Below are 19,583 nucleotides of genomic sequence, written 5' to 3' on the forward strand. Positions count from 1 at the left end.
CAAACTGTTATAAATTTACAATAATTTTCCAGTTCTGATAATTCGCAGCTTGAGTCTGTGAAATGCTTCTGCATATTCCTTGGAGACTTCCTATTCTTGATACTTTTCTCTCCGTTGCTTACATTCCCATTTATTTTTTTTTTAACAACAAAGCAGCGCTCTGGAGATTCGACTGGAAGATTGTTTTGGTCTCCGAATACAATAAACAGTACATTTGTAGTTCTGAAATTCGTTTCTTCAGTGAATACAGTACCGAATGGTTTTTTCTCTGAGTTCAAATTATGGTTACAATCGATATTACAGTTCAAATTTGACCGTATTGCTTGAGTTCTGTTTATCTCGACAGAGTTTCTGATACTCGAGCCAGCGACATGAGGCAGAGCTTCGCCAGAACTATCGTGCGCCACGGAAACTGTCGTTTCCGATCCACGGTAGATTACCGAACCGCTCTCGGACGAGCATTCGCTCCCTAAACCTTCGTCTGCCGTTTCCATATCACCGTCGTCCATCATTAACAATCGAGGAGTTTCTCCGATGGTAATTCTGTGGTTGTTTCATTCTCAAAGCTAGTTTGACCGCTCAATGAGAATCCAATTATTTTCATTACAAACTACAAAATTGATTGTTTTTTGAAGCGAATATCCAATACAATGTTATGTTTCTATTTGAACTGTAAATACAATTGGAAAAAAGGCAGGGAGTCGACGAAATCAGCCACTTTTCTTTCGCATTTTCCTGAGTAGACTTGATTATATATTCAGACACATCTGCATTTCACCGTGGTGATAGTGTCATGTTGCTTTGTTTGACTTAAGCGCGCGTTCTGACTCGTTCCCTGTTCAATAGCAAACATATTCCGGTGACTTATCTCATATTTTATACCGTACGAGACACGACAATTGAACAACACCTCGAAGTTATCTTCACCCATTATTTGGAATTACAATTATACAGTATACAATACTGGCTTCTTTGACTAAACATTAAAGCAATAGAAGATAAATTGGAGAAATGCAAATAACTATGATTATGATGAGTTTCGACATATTTGCATTACTCGTGTAGCGAGAGTCTATATTTCAAGAGGAGTTTCATCAAACAGGTTAGGAGTTTCATTGTACATTCTAGAAACAACAAACTTCAGAGACAAAAAATATATTTATACGAATAAAATATCAAAGGCTACTCCATTAACAAATGTTATTAAGTTAAATACTGTCAAAAAGAGATTTTCGTTTCGTGTAATTTGAAAGGACTTCTGTTTTGTTAAACCCCTTTACAGTGAGTCACGAGCTTGGTCTGCCAGGACAGGTTGGCAGCATCTTCAACTGAGACTAAAATCTTTCTAAAGAGATGTTCATCCTTGGTTGACGTTTTTACAAAAAGAAAAAAAATATGTTCAGCAATTAAAAAATAAAAGAATCATAAGGATAAACTGAAATTATTGTTATTTTCTCTCTTCTCATTCCATTTCCTTCTTCATTTTTTCCTTCTTCAAGGAGAGAAATGAGAAATCAAGATGCTCGTTCTTGGCTAACCTTTCAGCAAAAAATTTTCCATAAGCATTAAAAAAAAAATTATCTGTGTCTTTAATATCTCTCATTTAGCTCGTGTTTTTTCTTTTCTCCTTGGGAAAACAGTTCAGATCCCATGAGAAGCAAATAAGCCCAACGTCCGTCACAGAACTAATATCCAAGCTATCATTTCAATCATTTTGTTATGTCTGAAAGCTACTGAACCATAGTTTGGCAATTCAAAATTATTTCCTTTTAGTAAATTGAGGTGTATGAAAAGGTGAATAATATATTACTTGGATAATTATTTCAATTATACAAAAATACTTCTAATAGATACTTATATAACATAGTTCACAACCAAAGGATTGGTAAAATACATCAATTCGAGACAGATATGTCAGATCACATTACTAGCTTTGAAATTCGAAATTCATTCAGCGTTTACAAAATCTAGGCCACCCGTAGTGGAAGAATAACAATTCTACAAATAATACTCAAAACAAAATAAAGAGTTGTTGAATGATGTTGAACAAAAGATAACTGAATCTCGAATTTGTTTGGATGACCCAGGTAAAAAATGGGGGGGGGGGGGGGGGGGGATCAAACTATTAAAAAGTTATTAACAATATTCCTTTCATACATGGCAAGAGCGGAACTTAGTTCGTTTGCTCGAAACGAGGAAATTAGGTGGCTGTCAAAAGGCTTCCGTTATTAACCAACAAAAAAACGCTTTCGATTTCCGATTCATGAATAAGAAGCCATGACCATTGATAAGAATAGTACATGGCTCCCCAGTGTTATGCAGACAATCGTGAGCGTGCGCTCACCGGCAACAATATAACTAAAGTTACTAAACAGAGCTCCATGACAGCCGCGCCAACTTAAAAAATTGAAGTACTATTTGTCAGGGTAATTGCTACTTCTAGAATTTTCTGCTTCAATCATGCATTACTGTTTAACAGTTATCGTTATCAGCTTTAATGGCAGTCTTGGCTATTCTAATGAATACAGTCAGTCAGCCAGTGATAATGAATAAACGACTCCACGTGGTGGGGTAACGCCCTGTTTACACGAGGAGAGGGGGAGCCAATTGCCAAGGCTTATTCCAATGTTTCTGGTGCCTTCCTTCATGTAAACGGTGCATTGAATTCTAAACATCATTCGCGCAAGCTTGTTTAAGCGAAATTAAAATTATAGCATGCTTATTTTCAAGAAATTCGTCATTTCTTTTCTGTCTTTAACTCCTCCTGCTGCTGTTGTATATCGGATCCGAGTCGCCGTGCCTTACCTTACCTTTGCTATCCATTTCCAAGATAGGCGCAGCTGATTAATGCCTTACGCCGCGCAAAGGATTCATTTTTCAATCAAATTGATTTTCTTACCTTGAGTTCCCCGATTTCTTTCAAGATTTTTTCAGGTTCATCAGCAAACGCTCTCTGCTCGTCCAACTTCGCTTCAATGCGCTCCACGATCTTGGCGAGTTTGCTCTTGGCTTCATCATAGTTTTCTGCACGGTCTTTAACTTCATCTTCCTTCTTCTGCCTGGCGTCTACTTTGCCGTTAATGTCCTCCCATGTCCCCATTACCTGGTTCACTTCCTCTTCAAGGTTTCTACGCTCCTCAGGAGGCACCTTGAGAATAAGTGCCTGAGTGACTTCTGCGAAGTTCTCGATGATTGGCTTATGGTCCTTGATGTCATCACTGAGTTTCTTTATGGAAAAAATAAATTGCAACGAAATTAGAAACTTTTATCATGGCGTTTGACTTAATGAATGAAATTTCTATACGCCATCGACCAACGAAGGAGAGGGGGAATAAAGGGGTGCACAAGAAACAAGGATTAAAAGGATAAGAGAAGGAATGGGAGAGTAGAGTAAAAATACACAAAATATAGAAGGTTAATCGGGTTATTACTTAACACCTCCCCCATCAAAAAAGGGGAAAATTCCTCGACACTTCCAACCCTTTTCAACCAATGAAAGAGGTTAGATGCAAATAAATCGATAAACCTTGCCAGTCACTCCTGTGGTTGGGCAATGCGTAAGCAATAAGAGTCCCACTTTCTTCTGCTTTTCCTCATGTCTCTCCTGTTGGACGATGCCGTACATAATATTTCTTCATTAAGTTTCGTTTCTATTTACCCCTTAAAGATTTCAGTAAACCATTTTATCTTTTTTTACGAGTAATTATAATTTTATTTCTCAGTTAATAATGGCTTTAGAAGTAACCCTTTCCGCGACAAGGAAGGTATTATACTTGTTGAGTTTATTCGTTAGAGTTAGTCTGCATGTGCAGTTATGGTTATGTTCAGTCCCAGACGTTCAACCTGTTAATAGACAATTATCAATCGTTCGGGTTAATATTTATTGGGTTATCCTTTAGCCTGGCTTCAATTACATTGGCCGAGGCCTCGTTCTAAGTTACAAAACTTATTCAGTTTTTCCCCTTTATATTTTGCATTTATTTGCGTCAAATATTAATTCAAAGTAACATTGACAATTTATTTAAAAACATTAGTTATGCAAAATTGTTAATTAGAATTTTATTTAATTATTGGTGTTAGGATGGTTAGTAAAATCTTTTAGGGATTACTTGGTTACTAACTAAGGTATCCGCTGTATTAATGCGGTTCTACGTTTGAGATGGTAACTCGTTTTATAAAACCTTCGTTAGAAGTTTAAAATTCAAAAAGGAAATAAAATGAAATGGTTGTGCAGTGGATAGGTGTAGTGGATGTCTTAGAAATCACAGGATTACATAAATGACATAGAGTATTACTGGTGCTTATGACAGTGCAGCGCGTCACACACAATGTAATGACTACTGGTCCATGCGCAAATACTCCGCTGGTATCGCCGATATAAGTACAACTGTGGAATGAAATACTATGGAAGCAATTAACTATTATTATGATCTACAGTAAAGTATGAAATGATACACAAGCTAATAATTAGTTATCACTACATGTAATGTTTAACTATGATCGAATGAATTAAAGTGCAATTACCACATCTTTACGTGAAAAACAGATGGAGTATGCATGCATATACTCTTTCGGAGAATACAAGTACGAGACAGTTCGAAAACACCTATTATCATTTATTAACCATGCAGAAGAAAATGAATGGAAGAGCTCGGTCCTATTGTCCATTTGAAGAGACAAGAAGAATCGAACGCTTGCAAGAAATGTTAAGTGTACATTGATACGAACAAGAGTGGGGGGAAATGCACACTTGATATACAGTGACAACTATGATAGGTGACTGAGCTGAAAATGAGAAGATTTAATATGAACTTTAAGCTATTGTTGCTGTTTATGTTTATTATTCGTCATTAACCAGCATGCCTTGTCTACTAATTATGACCATTTATAACGCGGTTTAAATCAACGCGACTTCTTTAAATTAGTGTTATGAACTTCTACATTGAAAATGTTAAACAAAACATGGATCAAAACTGAGCCATTTCGAAGAAAATCACCAAAAAAAAAAAAAAAAGCTTTACAGGCTTAAAGTCTACGGCTGTCTAACGGTCTTTTCGGATACCTTTGTGGCGAGCTGCTGCTGACGTATTCCTTCAAGTCTCCATGTCACCGGCGAGAGATTCCCTAACTTCGTCTCCATCTCGATTAACCACAGCAGAAGGCTTTCCAGCTCGACGTTTAACGTTACATTGTACTTGACAGCATACAATAGAATCAGTGACTTTCTTTCTACGATCAGCTGGTAAAGACGCTGCATAATGGTGATGAAGCGTTGATCTGTCACGGTATACGTGGTAGTGGACATTCGTATTGAGCTCAGTCTCAAAGCTTCTTTAAACAACACAGCATCGTGCCAGCTTTCTTCCACTTCTTCCACCTCAGTCAATTCTTCAAGCGGTCTTTCTTCAAATGATACACTAACACCATCGGGTGCTATTGCTATAGGTTCTTCTCTTTCTTGTGAAAGGACACCAACCTGAGTGGGTGGTTCTTCAGTCACTCTAACAGTCACCTCTTGATCAGGAAACGTAACGTAAGGTGATTGCCGCTCGTGTACGATAGTTTTTGTCGTGACGTATCGCTTGACAATGCGTTTCACATGTCTTCCTTCGTCATCTACATATTCTTCTAAGTGTTCTTCTTCCTCAGGATGTACACATTCTTCAATCTCCTGGATGCTCACCGGCTGTTGCATCTCCTGTGGTGTAAATACTGTTTCGACCTTCATCGTGGGTGAGATATCTGATGTCGTTGTGACCCAAGTACGACCACTGCTGTCAACATATCCTTCCGTAGAAACAGGAAAAGCGCTCTCGAATTTTGGCGTACCTTCGCCTTCCGCAACGGTTCCTGGCAGCGAAATAATATGTTCTATTGGTGTCATCTTTCCCTCTTGTACAACAGTCCTTCTGGTCACATAATGTTTCACCACTCTCCTGACTTTTCGACCTTCGTCATCTACAAACTCCTCCACATGTTCGTCAGCTTGAGGCAGACCTTCGCTTACTTGGACCGTACTGATAACCACGTTTCCTTCCGAATCCAAAACCTGTTGCGTGGGTTCTTCCTCCAGATGGACAGGATCTCCTGACTGGAACACTATTGGCTCCTTTTTCTCTGCATCTGGCTTTAACAAAATAGTTTTAGTCGTTACATTTCTTTGAATAATCCTTCGCACAGTTCGGCCTTGATTATCAACATATTCTTCCACCTCTGCACCCTCTGGAATTTCATCAGATGGCGTTGTCTCTAGATACACGGGACTGGGAATTTCAAAGACGGGTTTTCCTTCACTAGGTTTCTCTAAAGATGAGCTTGTTTCAACTGTTCTATAAACAATTCGCTTCACAGCTCTTCCTTCATCATCTACATACTCTTCTACCTCTGCCCCTTCTGGAATTTCAGGCATTTCGATCGTAGATGTTTCCATGGGCTCTCCTGGCTGCATTACAACTCTTCTTGTTGTTGTTGTCAACGTGCGTTTGACAATTCGTCGAACAGTTCGGCCTTGGTCATCGACATATTCTTCTACTTCCCCTTCCTCTTCCCCTGGAATTTCCACAACTTCTCCAGGTGTTGCTTCAACTATTTGCACAGTGTCTTCAGGTTTCTTTGTTGTTGTGATCGTTCTAGTGGTCACTGTTCGTTTGACAATTCTTCGTACAGTTCGCCCTTGCTCGTCCACATATTCCTCCACTTCTTCCGGCTCCAATTCTTTCGTTTCGTCCAGTTTATCGAAATCAGGCACACACACCTTTCTTTCAACTGACGTAGGAGCTGCATCTTCTTCACTAACCGGAACCCCTGACACTTCCCTCTTCTTTGGTACATTAATCTCGAAATTGATCTCGTCAAACGGGATCACTTCCCCTGGAGTTTCCTTTAGAACCGTATCTTTTGTTGGTCCTTCATATATTTCTAGTGGAATGTAGTCTCCCTTTTGGGTTTGCTCAAGTGGTGTGATTTCTTCTGTTATTTGGGGACCTACTGGTACTTCCTTGGGTAATTCCTTATCTTTAACGGGCTCCTCAAGTACACTCTCATCGATGTCCTCAGCCTTGGGACGTTCTTCTTTGATTTCCTCGAACCACTCTGGCAAATCGGACTTTCGTTCTGTTGATGTTGGTAGGATGTTGTCTTCATCCTTCTTTTCAGGTGTCTCATCTGACGGCACTTGCTCGAGATACACAGGACTAGCAATTTCAAAGACCGGTTTTCCATCACTAGGTTTCTCTACTGATGTGCTCGTTTCCACTGTTCTATATACAATGCGCTTCACAGTTCTTCCTTCATCATCTACATACTCTTCTACCTCTGCCCCTTCTGGAATTTCAGGCATTTCGATCGTAGATACTTCCATGGTCTCTCCTGGCTGCATTACGACTCTTCTTGTGGTTGCTGTTGTCAACGTGCGTTTGATAATTCGTCGAACAGTTCGGCCTTGGTCATCGACATATTCTTCTACTTCCCCTTCCTCTTCCCCTGGAGTTTCCACAACTTCTCCAGGTATTACTTCAACCATTTGCACAGTGTCTTCAGGTTTCTTTGTTGTTGTGATCGTTCTAGTGGTCACTGTTCGTTTGACAATTCTTCGTACAGTTCGCCCTTGCTCGTCCACATATTCCTCCACTTCTTCCGGCTCCAATTCTTTCTTTTCGTCCAGTTTATCGAAATCAGGTACACACACCTTTCTTTCAACTGACGTCGGAGCTGCATCTTCTTCACTTACAGGAACCCCTGACACTTCCCTCTTCTTTGGTACATTAATCTCGAAATTGATCTCGTCAAACGGGATCACTACTTCTGGAGTTTCCTTTAGAACAGTATCTTTTGTTGGTCCTTCATATATTTCTAGTGGAATGTAGTCTCCCTTTTGGGTTTGCTCAAGTGGTGTGATTTCTTCTGTTATTTGGGGACCTACTGGTACTTCTTTGGGTAATTCCTTATCTTTAACGGGCTCCTCAAGTACACTCTCATCGATGTCCTCAGCCTTGGGAAGTTCTTCTTTGATTTCCTCGAACCACTCTGGAATATCGGACTTTCGTTCTGTTGATGTTGGTAGGATGTTGTCTTCATCCTTCTTTTCAGGTGTCTCATCTGACGTCACTTGCTCGAGATACACAGGACTAGCAATTTCAAAGACCGGTTTTCCATCACTAGGTTTCTCTACTGATGTGCTCGTTTCCACTGTTCTATAAACAATGCGCTTCACAGTTCTTCCTTCATCATCTACATACTCTTCTACCTCTGCCCCTTCTGGAATTTCAGGCATTTCGATCGTAGATACTTCCATGGTCTCTCCTGGCTGCATTACAACTCTTCTTGTTGTTGTTGTCAACGTGCGTTTGACAATTCGTCGAACAGTTCGGCCTTGGTCATCGACATATTCTTCTACTTCCCCTTCCTCTTCCCCTGGAGTTTCCACAACTTCTCCAGGTGTTGCTTCAACCATTTGCACAGTGTCTTCAGGTTTCTTTGTTGTTGTGATCGTTCTAGTGGTCACTGTTCGTTTGACAATTCTTCGTACAGTTCGCCCTTGCTCGTCCACATATTCCTCCACTTCTTCCGGCTCCAATTCTTTCTTTTCGTCCAGTTTATCGAAATCAGGTACACACACCTTTCTTTCAACTGACGTCGGAGCTGCATCTTCTTCACTTACAGGAACCCCTGACACTTCCCTCTTCTTTGGTACATTAATCTCGAAATTGATCTCGTCAAACGGGATCACTACTTCTGGAGTTTCCTTTAGAACAGTATCTTTTGTTGGTCCTTCATATATTTCTAGTGGAATGTAGTCTCCCTTTTGGGTTTGCTCAAGTGGTGTGATTTCTTCTGTTATTTGGGGACCTACTGGTACTTCTTTGGGTAATTCCTTATCTTTAACGGGCTCCTCAAGTACACTCTCATCGATGTCCTCAGCCTTGGGACGTTCTTCTTTGATTTCCTCGAACCACTCTGGAATATCGGACTTTCGTTCTGTTGATGTTGGTAGAATGTTGTCTTCTTCCTTCTTTTCAGGTGTCTCATCTGACGGCACTTGCTCGAGATACACAGGACTAGCAATTTCAAAGACCGGTTTTCCATCACTAGGTTTCTCTACTGATGTGCTCGTTTCCACTGTTCTATAAACAATTCGCTTCACAGTTCTTCCTTCATCATCTACATACTCTTCTACCTCTGCCCCTTCTGGAATTTCAGGCATTTCGATCGTAGATATTTCCATGGGTTCTCCTGGCTGCATTATAACTCTTCTTGTGGTTGTTGTTGTCAACGTGCGTTTGATAATTCGTCGAACAGTTCGGCCTTGGTCATCGACATATTCTTCTACTTCCCCTTCCTCTTCCCCTGGAGTTTCCACAACTTCTCCAGGTATTACTTCAACCATTTGCACAGTGTCTTCAGGTTTCTTTGTTGTTGTGATCGTTCTAGTGGTCACTGTTCGTTTGACAATTCTTCGTACAGTTCGCCCTTGCTCGTCCACATATTCCTCCACTTCTTCCGGCTCCAATTCTTTCTTTTCGTCCAGTTTATCGAAATCAGGTACACACACCTTTCTTTCAACTGACGTCGGAGCTGCATCTTCTTCACTAATCGGAACCCCTGACACTTCCCTCTTCTTTGGTACATTAATCTCGAAATTGATCTCGTCAAACGGGATCACTTCTCCTGCAGTTTCCTTTCGAACAGTATCTTTTGTTGGTCCTTCATATATTTCTAGTGGAATGTAGTCTCCCTTTTGGGTTTGCTCAAGTGGTGTGATTTCTTCTGTTATTTGGGGACCTACTGGTACTTCTTTGGGTAATTCCTTATCTTTAACGGGCTCCTCAAGTACACTCTCATCGATGTCCTCAGCCTTGGGACGTTCTTCTTTGATTTCCTCGAACCACTCTGGCAAATCGGACTTTCGTTCTGTTGATGTTGGTAGGATGTTGTCTTCTTCCTTCTTTTCAGGTGTCTCATCTGACGGCACTTGCTCGAGATACACAGGACTAGCAATTTCAAAGACCGGTTTTCCATCACTAGGTTTCTCTACTGATGTGCTCGTTTCCACTGTTCTATATACAATGCGCTTCACAGTTCTTCCTTCATCATCTACATACTCTTCTACCTCTGTCCCTTCTGGAATTTCAGGCATTTCGATCGTAGATGTTTCCATGGGCTCTCCTGGCTGCATTACGACTCTTTTTGTTGTTGTTGTTGTCAAAGTGCGTTTGATAATTCGTCGAACAGTTCGGCCTTGGTCATCAATATATTCTTCAACTTCCCCCTCCTCCTCTCCTGGAGTTTCCACAACTTCTTCAGGTATTACTTCAACTGTGTCTTTAGTATCCTCTGGTCTCTTTGATGTTGTAATTGTCCTAGTCGTTATTGTTTGTTTGACAATTCGTCGAACAGTTCGGCCTTGATCATCAACATATTCCTCGATTGTTTCATCCTCCCCTTTTGGTGTTTCGGATACTGCCATTTCTGGTTCCTGTGTTTCTGTTACAGCCCTTACTGAATCATCAGGCATTTCTACGCCTTCTATTGCATCTTGAGGTTGGGCACCTTTCTGCTCTGGTCCTAGATCCTCCATGTCATCGAATGCAGGATTAAAAATACCAACGTCAAAGGACGGTAAAGCAGGCTTTGGTGTTTTCTCTTCATCATCGAAACTCGGATTCCAGGGACTTCTATGAATCGTCTCTGGATCTACAGTTTCAACCACACGAGAAGTACTAGGCATAATTTTTGACTGTTTCGGTTTTATGTCTTCTGGAAACAAAATTTCATCTGGCAAAATCGAGATTTGCTCCTGTTCGTACGGAACAAAGTTTTTCGGGAGTTTATTTTTTCTTTTTATGTTTACAACCAAAATAACTTCCCTCTCTTCAATTGTGATATACTCGTCTTCAGGTGTTGGCGCCACTTCTTCTTTTGGCGATGGTTTTATCTGTACTGCCTTCTTAACTTCTTCCTCCTCTTTCTTATGTGGAGAAAGCTCTTCAACGGCTTCTGGAATTTGAGAGGCAGCAGCTGCATCTGGTTCTGGTACTTTAGTTGGCTCAGGTCGTGATTCAAGTTCATCTAAAACAGTAAATTCCGTAATAACGTCCCTTTTTACATCAACGCTACCGATAGCTTCCTCGGTAGCCAAAATTCCTATGTAAGTCTTCTTCTTTGTTGGTATTTCTGGGAAATCAATAATGATATCCTCGGGAGCTTCTGGTCTTTTACGGTCAATAGAAGATGGTTGACTAGCGTGATCTTCAAAAAGTATGACGCTTGGCTTGTGTTCAAGGTTCTGAGGTATTACTTCTTCCATGACGACAGGACCTTCGAACTCTCTCCATTCAGGAGTGCTTGGGTACAACACCTCATCTTCTATTGAAACGTCCGTTGGTTTTGGACGAGGATCTTCTCTTCTTGCCTCAAGCCAATCCGGCAAATCTACGCCTCTTTCCAAAACCATAGGTACGACATTAGATTCCTCTTCTGGTTCATCGACTTCCATATCAGGTTCAGGTTTCTCTTCCTCTGGTTTGACTTCCACATCAGTAGGTTTGACTTCCACATCAGTAGGTTCTGGTTCTTCGTCTGGTTGTAGAACAATTGGCACACCATTCCTGTACACGATTCTAGTAGTTGTGGTGGTAACATATCGCTTCACGATTCTCTTGACACGTGTACCATCTTCATCAACATATTCCTCGATTACCTCATCGGGTTGTAATCCCTCTTCCAAAGGTGCTTGTTCTTCCTTTGGCTGCAGAAAATCTTTGTCCTCAGGCTCGAGATAAACTGGTTCAGCAGATTCAAATATTGACTTGCTCTTATCTGGTTGTTTTGGTGGTGCTTTTGATTTTGGTTCATCGAATCGTGGCTTCTTTTCGACAGGTTGTTCATCTGTTCCGGCTGCTTCTGCTTGTTTTTCTTCCTCTGGTTTGACTTCCATGTCAGTAGGTTGTGGTTCTTCGCCTGGTTGAAGAACAATTGGCACACCATTCCTGTACACGATTCTAGTAGTTGTGGGGTTGATATATCGCTTCACAATTCTCTTGACACGTGTACCATCTTCTTCAACATATTCCTCGATTTCTTCACCTGGTTGCAATTGCACTTCCTCAAAGGGTTTTTCTTTATCTGGTTTAACTTCCACATCAGTAGGTTCTAGCTCTTCGCCTGGTTTTAGAACAATTGGCACACCATTCCTGTACACGATTCTAGTAGTTGTGGTGGTGACGTTTCGCTTCACAATTCTCTTAACACGTGTACCATTTTCATCAACATATTCTTCAATTTCTTCGCCTGGTTGTAATTGCACTTGCTCAAGAGGTTTTTCTTCTCCTGGTTCGAATTCCACATCAGTAGGTTCTGGCTCTTCACCTGGTTGTAGAACGATTGCCACACCATTCCTGTACACGATTCTAGTAGTTGTGGTGGTGATATATCGCTTCACTATTCTCTTGACACGTGTACCATCTTCATCAACATATTCCTCGATTGTTTCATCTGGCTGCAGTTGAATTTCTTCAGGCACCTCTTCCATAAGTTGGACTTCAAAGTCTTCAATTGGTTTTGGTTCCTCTCCCTTTTGTACAATCACTTCTTCAGGTCTCTTTTCTTTGGGTTTAACTCCTTCATCACTTGGCACAGGAGCAACCCTTTCAGGTTCCACTTCTTCGTCTGTTGGTTTTGGTTTCTCTTTCTTAGAAGCAATTTCAACATCAATAGGTTCTGGTTCTTCGCCTGGCTGTAGAACAATTGGCACACCATTCCTGTACACGATTCTAGTAGTCGTGGTGGTGACGTATCGCTTCACAATTCTCTTGACACGTGTACCATCTTCATCAACATATTCCTCGATTACCTCATCGGGTTGTAATCCCTCTTCCAAAGGTGCTTGTTCTTCCTTTGACTGCAGAACATCTTTGTCCTCAGGCTCGAGATAAACTGGTCCAACAGATTCAAATATTGGCTTGCCCTTATCTGGTTGATCTGGTTGTGCTTTTGGTTTTGGTTCATCAAATCGGGGCTTCTTTTCGACAGGTTGTTCATCTGTTCCTTCGGCTGGTTCCGCTGGTTTTTCTTCCTCTGGTTTGACTTCCACATCAGTAGGTTGTGGTTCTTCACCTGGTTGAAGAACAATTGGCACACCATTCCTGTAAACGGTTCTAGTAGTTGTGGAGGTGATATATCGTTTCAGAATTCTCTTGACACGTGTACCATCTTCATCAACATATTCTTCAATTTCTTCACCTGGTTGCAATTGCACTTGCTCAAGGGGTTTCTCTTCCTCTGGTTTGACTTCCACGTCAGTAGATTCTGGCTCTTCCCCAGGTTGTAGAACAATTGGCACACCATTCCTGTACACGATTCTAGTAGTTGTGGTGGTGACGTATCGCTTCACAATTCTCTTAACACGTGTACCATTTTCATCAACATATTCTTCAATTTCTTCACCTGGTTGTAATTGCACTTGCTCAAGAGGTTTTTCTTCTCCTGGTTCGAATTCCCCATCAGTAGGTTCTGGCTCTTCACCTGGTTGTAGAACGATTGGCACACCATTCCTGTACACGATTCTAGTAGTTGTGGTGGTGATATATCGCTTCACTATTCTCTTGACACGTGTACCATCTTCATCAACATATTCCTCGATTGTTTCATCTGGCTGCAGTTGAATTTCTTCAGGCACCTCTTCCATAAGTTGGACTTTGAAGTCTTCAATTGATTTTGGTTCCTCTCCCTTTTGTACAATCACTTCTTCAGGTCTCTTTTCTTTGGGTTTAACTCCTTCATCACTTGGCACAGGAGCAACCCCTTCAGGTTTCATTTCTTCGTCTGTTGGTTTTGGTTTCTCTTTCTTAGAAGCAATTTCAACATCAGTAGGTTCTGGTTCTTCGCCTGGCTGTAGAACAATTGGCACACCATTCCTGTACACGATTCTAGTAGTTGTGGTGGTGACGTATCGCTTCACAATTCTCTTAACACGTGTACCATCTTCATCAACATATTCCTCGATTTCTTCACCTGGTTGTAATTGCACTTGCTCAAAGGGTTTCTCTTCCTCTGGTTTAGCTTCCACATCAGTAGGTTCTGGCTCTTCACCTGGTTCTAGAACGATTGGCACGCCATTCCTGTACACGATTCTAGTAGTTGTGGTGGTGACGTATCGCTTCACAATTCTCTTGACACGTGTACCATCTTCATCAACATATTCCTCGATTACCTCATCGGGTTGTATTCCCTCTTCCAAAGGTGCTTGTTCTTCCTTTGACTGCAGAACATCTTTGTCCTCAGGCTCGAGATAAACTGGTCCAACAGATTCAAATATTGGCTTGCCCTTATCTGGTTGATCTGGTTGTGCTTTTGGTTTTGGTTCATCAAATCGGGGCTTCTTTTCGACGGGTTGATCATCTGTTCCTTCGGCTGGCTCGGCTGGTTTTTCTTCCTCTGGTTTGACTTCCACATCAGTAGGTTGTGGTTCTTCACCTGGTTGAAGAACAACTGGCACACCATTCCTGTACACGATTCTAGTAGTTGTAGTGGTGACGTATCGCTTCACAATTCTCTTAACACTTGTACCATTTTCATCAACATATTCTTCAATTTCTTCACCTGGTTGTAATTGCACTTGCTCAAAGGGTTTCTCTTCCTCTGGTTTAACTTCCACATCAGTAGGTTGTGGTTCTTCGCCTGGTTGAAGAACAATTGGCACACCATTCCTGTAAACGATTCTAGTAGTTGTGGTGGTGACGTATCGCTTCACAATTCTCTTGACACATGTACCATCTTCATCAACATATTCCTCGATTTCTTCACCTGGTTGCAATTGCACTTGCTCAAGGGGTTTCTCTTCCTCTGGTTTGACTTCCACATCAGTAGATTCTGGCTCTTCACCTGGTTGTAGAACAATTGGCACACCATCCCTGTACACGATTCTAGTAGTTGTGGTGGTGACGTATCGCTTCACTATTCTCTTGACACGTGTACCATCTTCATCAACATATTCCTCGATTGTTTCATCTGGCTGCAGTTGAATTTCTTCAGGCACCTCTTCCATAAGTTGGACTTTGACGTCTTCAATTGATTTTGGTTCCTCTCCCTTTTGTACAATCACTTCTTCAGGTCTCTTTCCTTTGGGTTTAACTCCTTCATCACTTGGCACAGGAGCAACCCCTTCAGGTTTCATTTCTTCGTCTGTTGGTTTTGGTTTCTCTTTCTTAGAAGCAATTTCAACATCAGTAGGTTCTGGTTCTTCGCCTGGCTGTAGAACAATTGGCACACCATTCCTGTACACGATTCTAGTAGTTGTGGTGGTGACGTATCGCTCCACAATTCTCTTAACACGTGTACCATCTTCATCAACATATTCCTCGATTTCTTCACCTGGTTGTAATTGCACTTGCTCAAAGGGTTTCTCTTCCTCTGGTTTAGCTTCCACATCAGTAGGTTCTGGCTCTTCGCCAGGTTCTAGAACGATTGGCACGCCATTCCTGTACACGATTCTAGTAGTCGTGGTGGTGACGTATCGCTTCACAATTCTCTTGACACGTGTACCATCTTCATCAACATATTCCTCGATTACCTCATCGGGTTGTAATCCCTCTTCCAAAGGTGCTTGTTCTTCCTTTGACTGCAGAACATCTTTGTCCTCAGGCTCGAGATAAACTGGTCCAACAGATTCAAATATTGGCTTGCCCTTATCTGGTTGATCTGGTTGTGCTTTTGGTTTTGGTTCATCAAATCGGGGCTTCTTTTCGACGGGTTGATCATCTGTTCCTTCGGCTGGCTCGGCTGGTTTTTCTTCCTCTGGTTTGACTTCCACATCAGTAGGTTGTGGTTCTTCACCTGGTTGAAGAACAATTGGCACACCATTCCTGTACACGATTCTAGTAGTTGTAGTGGTGACATATCGCTTCACAATTCTCTTAACACTTGTACCATTTTCATCAACATATTCTTCAATTTCTTCACCTGGTTGTAATTGCACTTGCTCAAAGGGTTTCTCTTCCTCTGGTTTAACTTCCACATCAGTAGGTTGTGGTTCTTCGCCTGGTTGAAGAACAATTGGCACACCATTCCTGTAAACGATTCTAGTAGTTGTGGTGGTGACGTATCGCTTCACAATTCTCTTGACACGTGTACCATTTTCATCAACATATTCTTCAATTTCTTCACCTGGTTGTAATTGCACTTGCTCAAAGGGTTTCTCTTCCTCTGGTTTAACTTCCACATCAGTAGGTTCTGGCTCTTCGCCAGGTTGTAGAACAATTGGCACACCATTCCTGTACACGATTCTTGTAGTTGTGGTGGTGACGTATCGCTTCACAATTCTCTTGACACGTGTACCATCTTCATCAACATATTCCTCGATTAACTCATCTGGTTTTAGCTCTGTTTTTTCGGGCACTTCCTCTAGAGGTTGTAATTCCTCTACCAATGGTGCTTCTTCTTCGTTTGGCTGCATAACACCTTTGTCCTCAGGAACGAACTCGAGATACACTGGTTGAGCAGACTCAAATATTGGCTTGCCCTTATCTGGATGCTCCGGTGGTGCTGTTGGTTTTGGTTCGTCAAATTGTGGCTTCTTTTCGACCGGTTGTTCATCTGTTCCTTCAGCTAGAACTCCATGTTGGGTTACAGTTCTCGTTGTTGTGGTAACTATTCTCTTGGTAACTCTCCTGACTACCCTTCCTTCATCATCCACATACTCTTCATATTCTTCCTGGGGTTGTACATTTTCCATTTCTTTCGGTTCAATTGGAACATTAAAACTATCAAGTTGACTTTTCTTTACCGTTTCAATACTGAATGGACTTGGAGCCTCGGGTTCTGATTCCTGAACGTCAACAGGTTTGCCCCGTTTGTCGAGCACAAATTGATTTGTTACAACAGTCTTCTTAACGATCCTTCTTACATTTTTGCCATTCTCATCCACGTATTCTTCTACTTCGGAATCTGGGGGTATTTCCATACCTTCTACTTTCGCTGGAGGGGGGATCTCAAAGCTACCAAGTTGATATTTCGAAACGGGCGTAACACTGAATTGTGGAGCTTCAAAAGTTGTAGATTCAGGCATTTCAGGCTCTGAAACCTCAACACGACGTCCATATTTGTCAATGATATATCGCTTTGTGATTGTTGTTCTCTTCACTATTCGCTTGACGACGTTTCCTTTCTCATCAACATACTCTTCAATCTCTCCCTCTTTTTCAGCTGGGCCTCCCACTGCACCCTCTGAAAGCTCGGTAGGTTCTTCAATAGGGTATTCTTCCTGTGGTAATACATATTTCTTTGTCACAACAGTTCGTTTGACAATTCGCCTAACTTTGCGACCCTGATCGTCAATATACTCTTCATATTCAGTATCAGGGGGTAAATCTTCTTTCGGAGACAAAGAAACTTCAAATCCTTCTAACTTGCTTATTTTAACTGGGGTGACCTTAAAAGGTTGCTGTTCTTGTGGTTTTGTTTCGACTGGTTTTTCAGCCTCCTCACCGGCCTGGTAATAAAACAGGGTATAAGTTGTACTACCTATAAAGTGAGTTAACAATATCACAATGAAAAACGCAAGTGATTAAATCAACCTGTTAGTACACAATTGAACCGACAAATAACGACATTTCGAAGGTAAAAGTGGCTCTGAAACATCTTTGCGACGCTTTCTTTGTTTTCTTTCGAATAAATCTGCGTTCCATGAGCCTTGGAATGACCATACAAGCAAATAAACCAAATTCAGTCCATATGCAGATGGACAATCAAGTCATGCGTTCGAAAGTCATTAAGACGCCTCTTTTATCTTGCAGTTGAAAAACAAAATCTCTGCTCCATCTCTATTACGGATTCCAACAAAACACCCCCCCCCCCCCCCCTCCGCGAAAAAAAGTCAAATAGAATATATAAAACACTAGAACTTCATAAGATTCGTGAACAAACACCCTAAATTGATTATCCTAACAATAAAAACCAATTGAAAAATGAATACAATTAAACAAAAGGTCAAAACGCGTTTATTCATTTCAATTCATTTTCCGTAAAGGTATGTCAAATCGAACTGATTTCCAAATTACTCCACTTATTTATATTACGAATACTTTTTATCAAAAATGAAAGTACCAACCCAAACTGAAGAATGGCACAATAGAGCCACCATGTGTTCTTTACAACAGGTGACGTTTGAAGTCTCGATTTTATTTTACATACAGTAGGGCCATCTCCATGCCATATGCAATTACCGGGGAACGGTTTCCCAGAAAACTATAAATCTCCATTATATATTTTTTACATCAAATGTCAATAAAATATAATTGGCACGAATTCTGTCAAACAAAAATTATGCTTATGATTTTTGGAACGTGGACTTTTAATTCACGATTCTATGAAAATGGCTGATATTAGAAAGATTCCAACTAAGGACATGATTATATCAGGGATTGTTGAAACCAAATATCGAGTGAATGTCAATTCAAGGGGCAAGGAATAAAATTACAAAAAGCTAGAAATATCCTTGGAGATCCATCTTGTAAGTCAATAAAAATTTCATTTACTGTATCTCTGGGGCCCAGGGTAAAGTAGAATTTGAATGAAGCTTATACCGTACAAGCCCTAAAAATACTACACAAATGCAAGCCCCGTTGAGTGGTTTACCGGAGCGCAAACCATACGGTAATCTTCAAATCAAATATATTGAATCTTGTGAAATTCAAGTGGCTTTTTCAACACCAGAGAGGCCGGATCAGTTATCAATCACACTACCAGTAATATTGGTTGCAGCAAAAACCAAATCGTGTTAAAAAATAGCATGAAAACGGACGAGTAATTGAAAACACAGGTTGTAATATCAATAGCATTTGAAATAGCTTTTGACTGAAAGTATATATTCTTATTTTGAAGTTGCTTGTTTGCCCAAAGGCTAGCTCTTTAGAGGTGAATGCCGGACCGTGCATCCGGATCACGATAAGACTTGTTTCCTTTGTTTAATCATAATAAATATGTATATATATATTGCAAATTAACTTGAAATTGAATAAACCAAACTCATGAAAAAGGAGAATAAACTGTATAACCAGAGTGGTAGAGGTGGAGCAGAGATTTTTTCGAAGTACTTACAGCATTGAATCGGCGTTTGAAACGACTGAACACCTTGGACAAATTCGAAAAGTTCATCCTTTTGCGAGTAGCCTCATGCTACAGGACGAAGACTTAAAATTCCTATCTTTAACAAAAGTGATTTCTTTTGGACCTCTAGGAACTCTTTATCGAATGTCGTTAATCAACTGGGGAATTTCCAAGGAGAAAAGCTAAACTTTCAGATATCGTTCCGTGTCCGGATAAAGCAAGAGACCGTAGTGTCTAGGAAATTGGAGATACAAAACGGTACTTAGAGTCCTAGAAGGTCACGGAACGAAGACGATCGGGTCACAAACTTTTTATTACATGTAACGCACGGTCTTTTTCATATTTTCTCCTCTCAAATACCAAAAGGGTTTCTTACCGTTGTAAATGAATAACAATTGAACTAATAAAATACTAATAACAGCGTGAATGGATATCATCATTAAGGGTATAGTTGAGAGAAGGAGGTAGTCACGCGATAGACA

The 19,583-nt window shown here is 40.9% G+C and overlaps 1 protein-coding gene and 1 long non-coding RNA gene across 6 annotated transcripts in view; one reads left to right on the top strand and one right to left on the bottom strand.

The window, feature by feature from the left end:
* Positions 1 to 19,583, bottom strand: part of LOC116308019 (uncharacterized) — a 112,411-nt gene that overhangs the window by 53,045 nt on the left and 39,783 nt on the right. For 4 of the 5 annotated variants that reach the window (XM_089032207.1, XM_089032208.1, XM_089032209.1 and 1 more), the window contains 2 exons: positions 5,063 to 17,485; positions 2,900 to 3,226 (listed from right to left, as the gene is read on the bottom strand). In XM_089032207.1, the coding sequence (XP_088888333.1) occupies positions 2,900 to 3,226; positions 5,063 to 17,485 (12,750 nt within the window). Of the gene's footprint in view, positions 1 to 2,899; positions 3,227 to 5,062; positions 17,486 to 19,092; positions 19,373 to 19,583 lie in introns of those variants that run through there. The other variant, XM_089032212.1, reaches the window with a different exon arrangement.
* On the top strand, positions 855 to 1,441 carry LOC148909984 (uncharacterized). The gene is made up of 2 exons (XR_016120145.1): positions 855 to 1,102; positions 1,283 to 1,441. It is a non-coding gene; the product is annotated as an uncharacterized LOC148909984 (long non-coding RNA).

This window comes from Actinia tenebrosa, unplaced genomic scaffold, assembly GCF_029948245.1.
Source record: "Actinia tenebrosa isolate PJP-AT-01 unplaced genomic scaffold, QUT_ActTen_1.0 PGA_scaffold1__47_contigs__length_23844297, whole genome shotgun sequence".
In the NCBI taxonomy this organism is placed as follows: Eukaryota; Metazoa; Cnidaria; class Anthozoa; order Actiniaria; family Actiniidae; genus Actinia; species Actinia tenebrosa.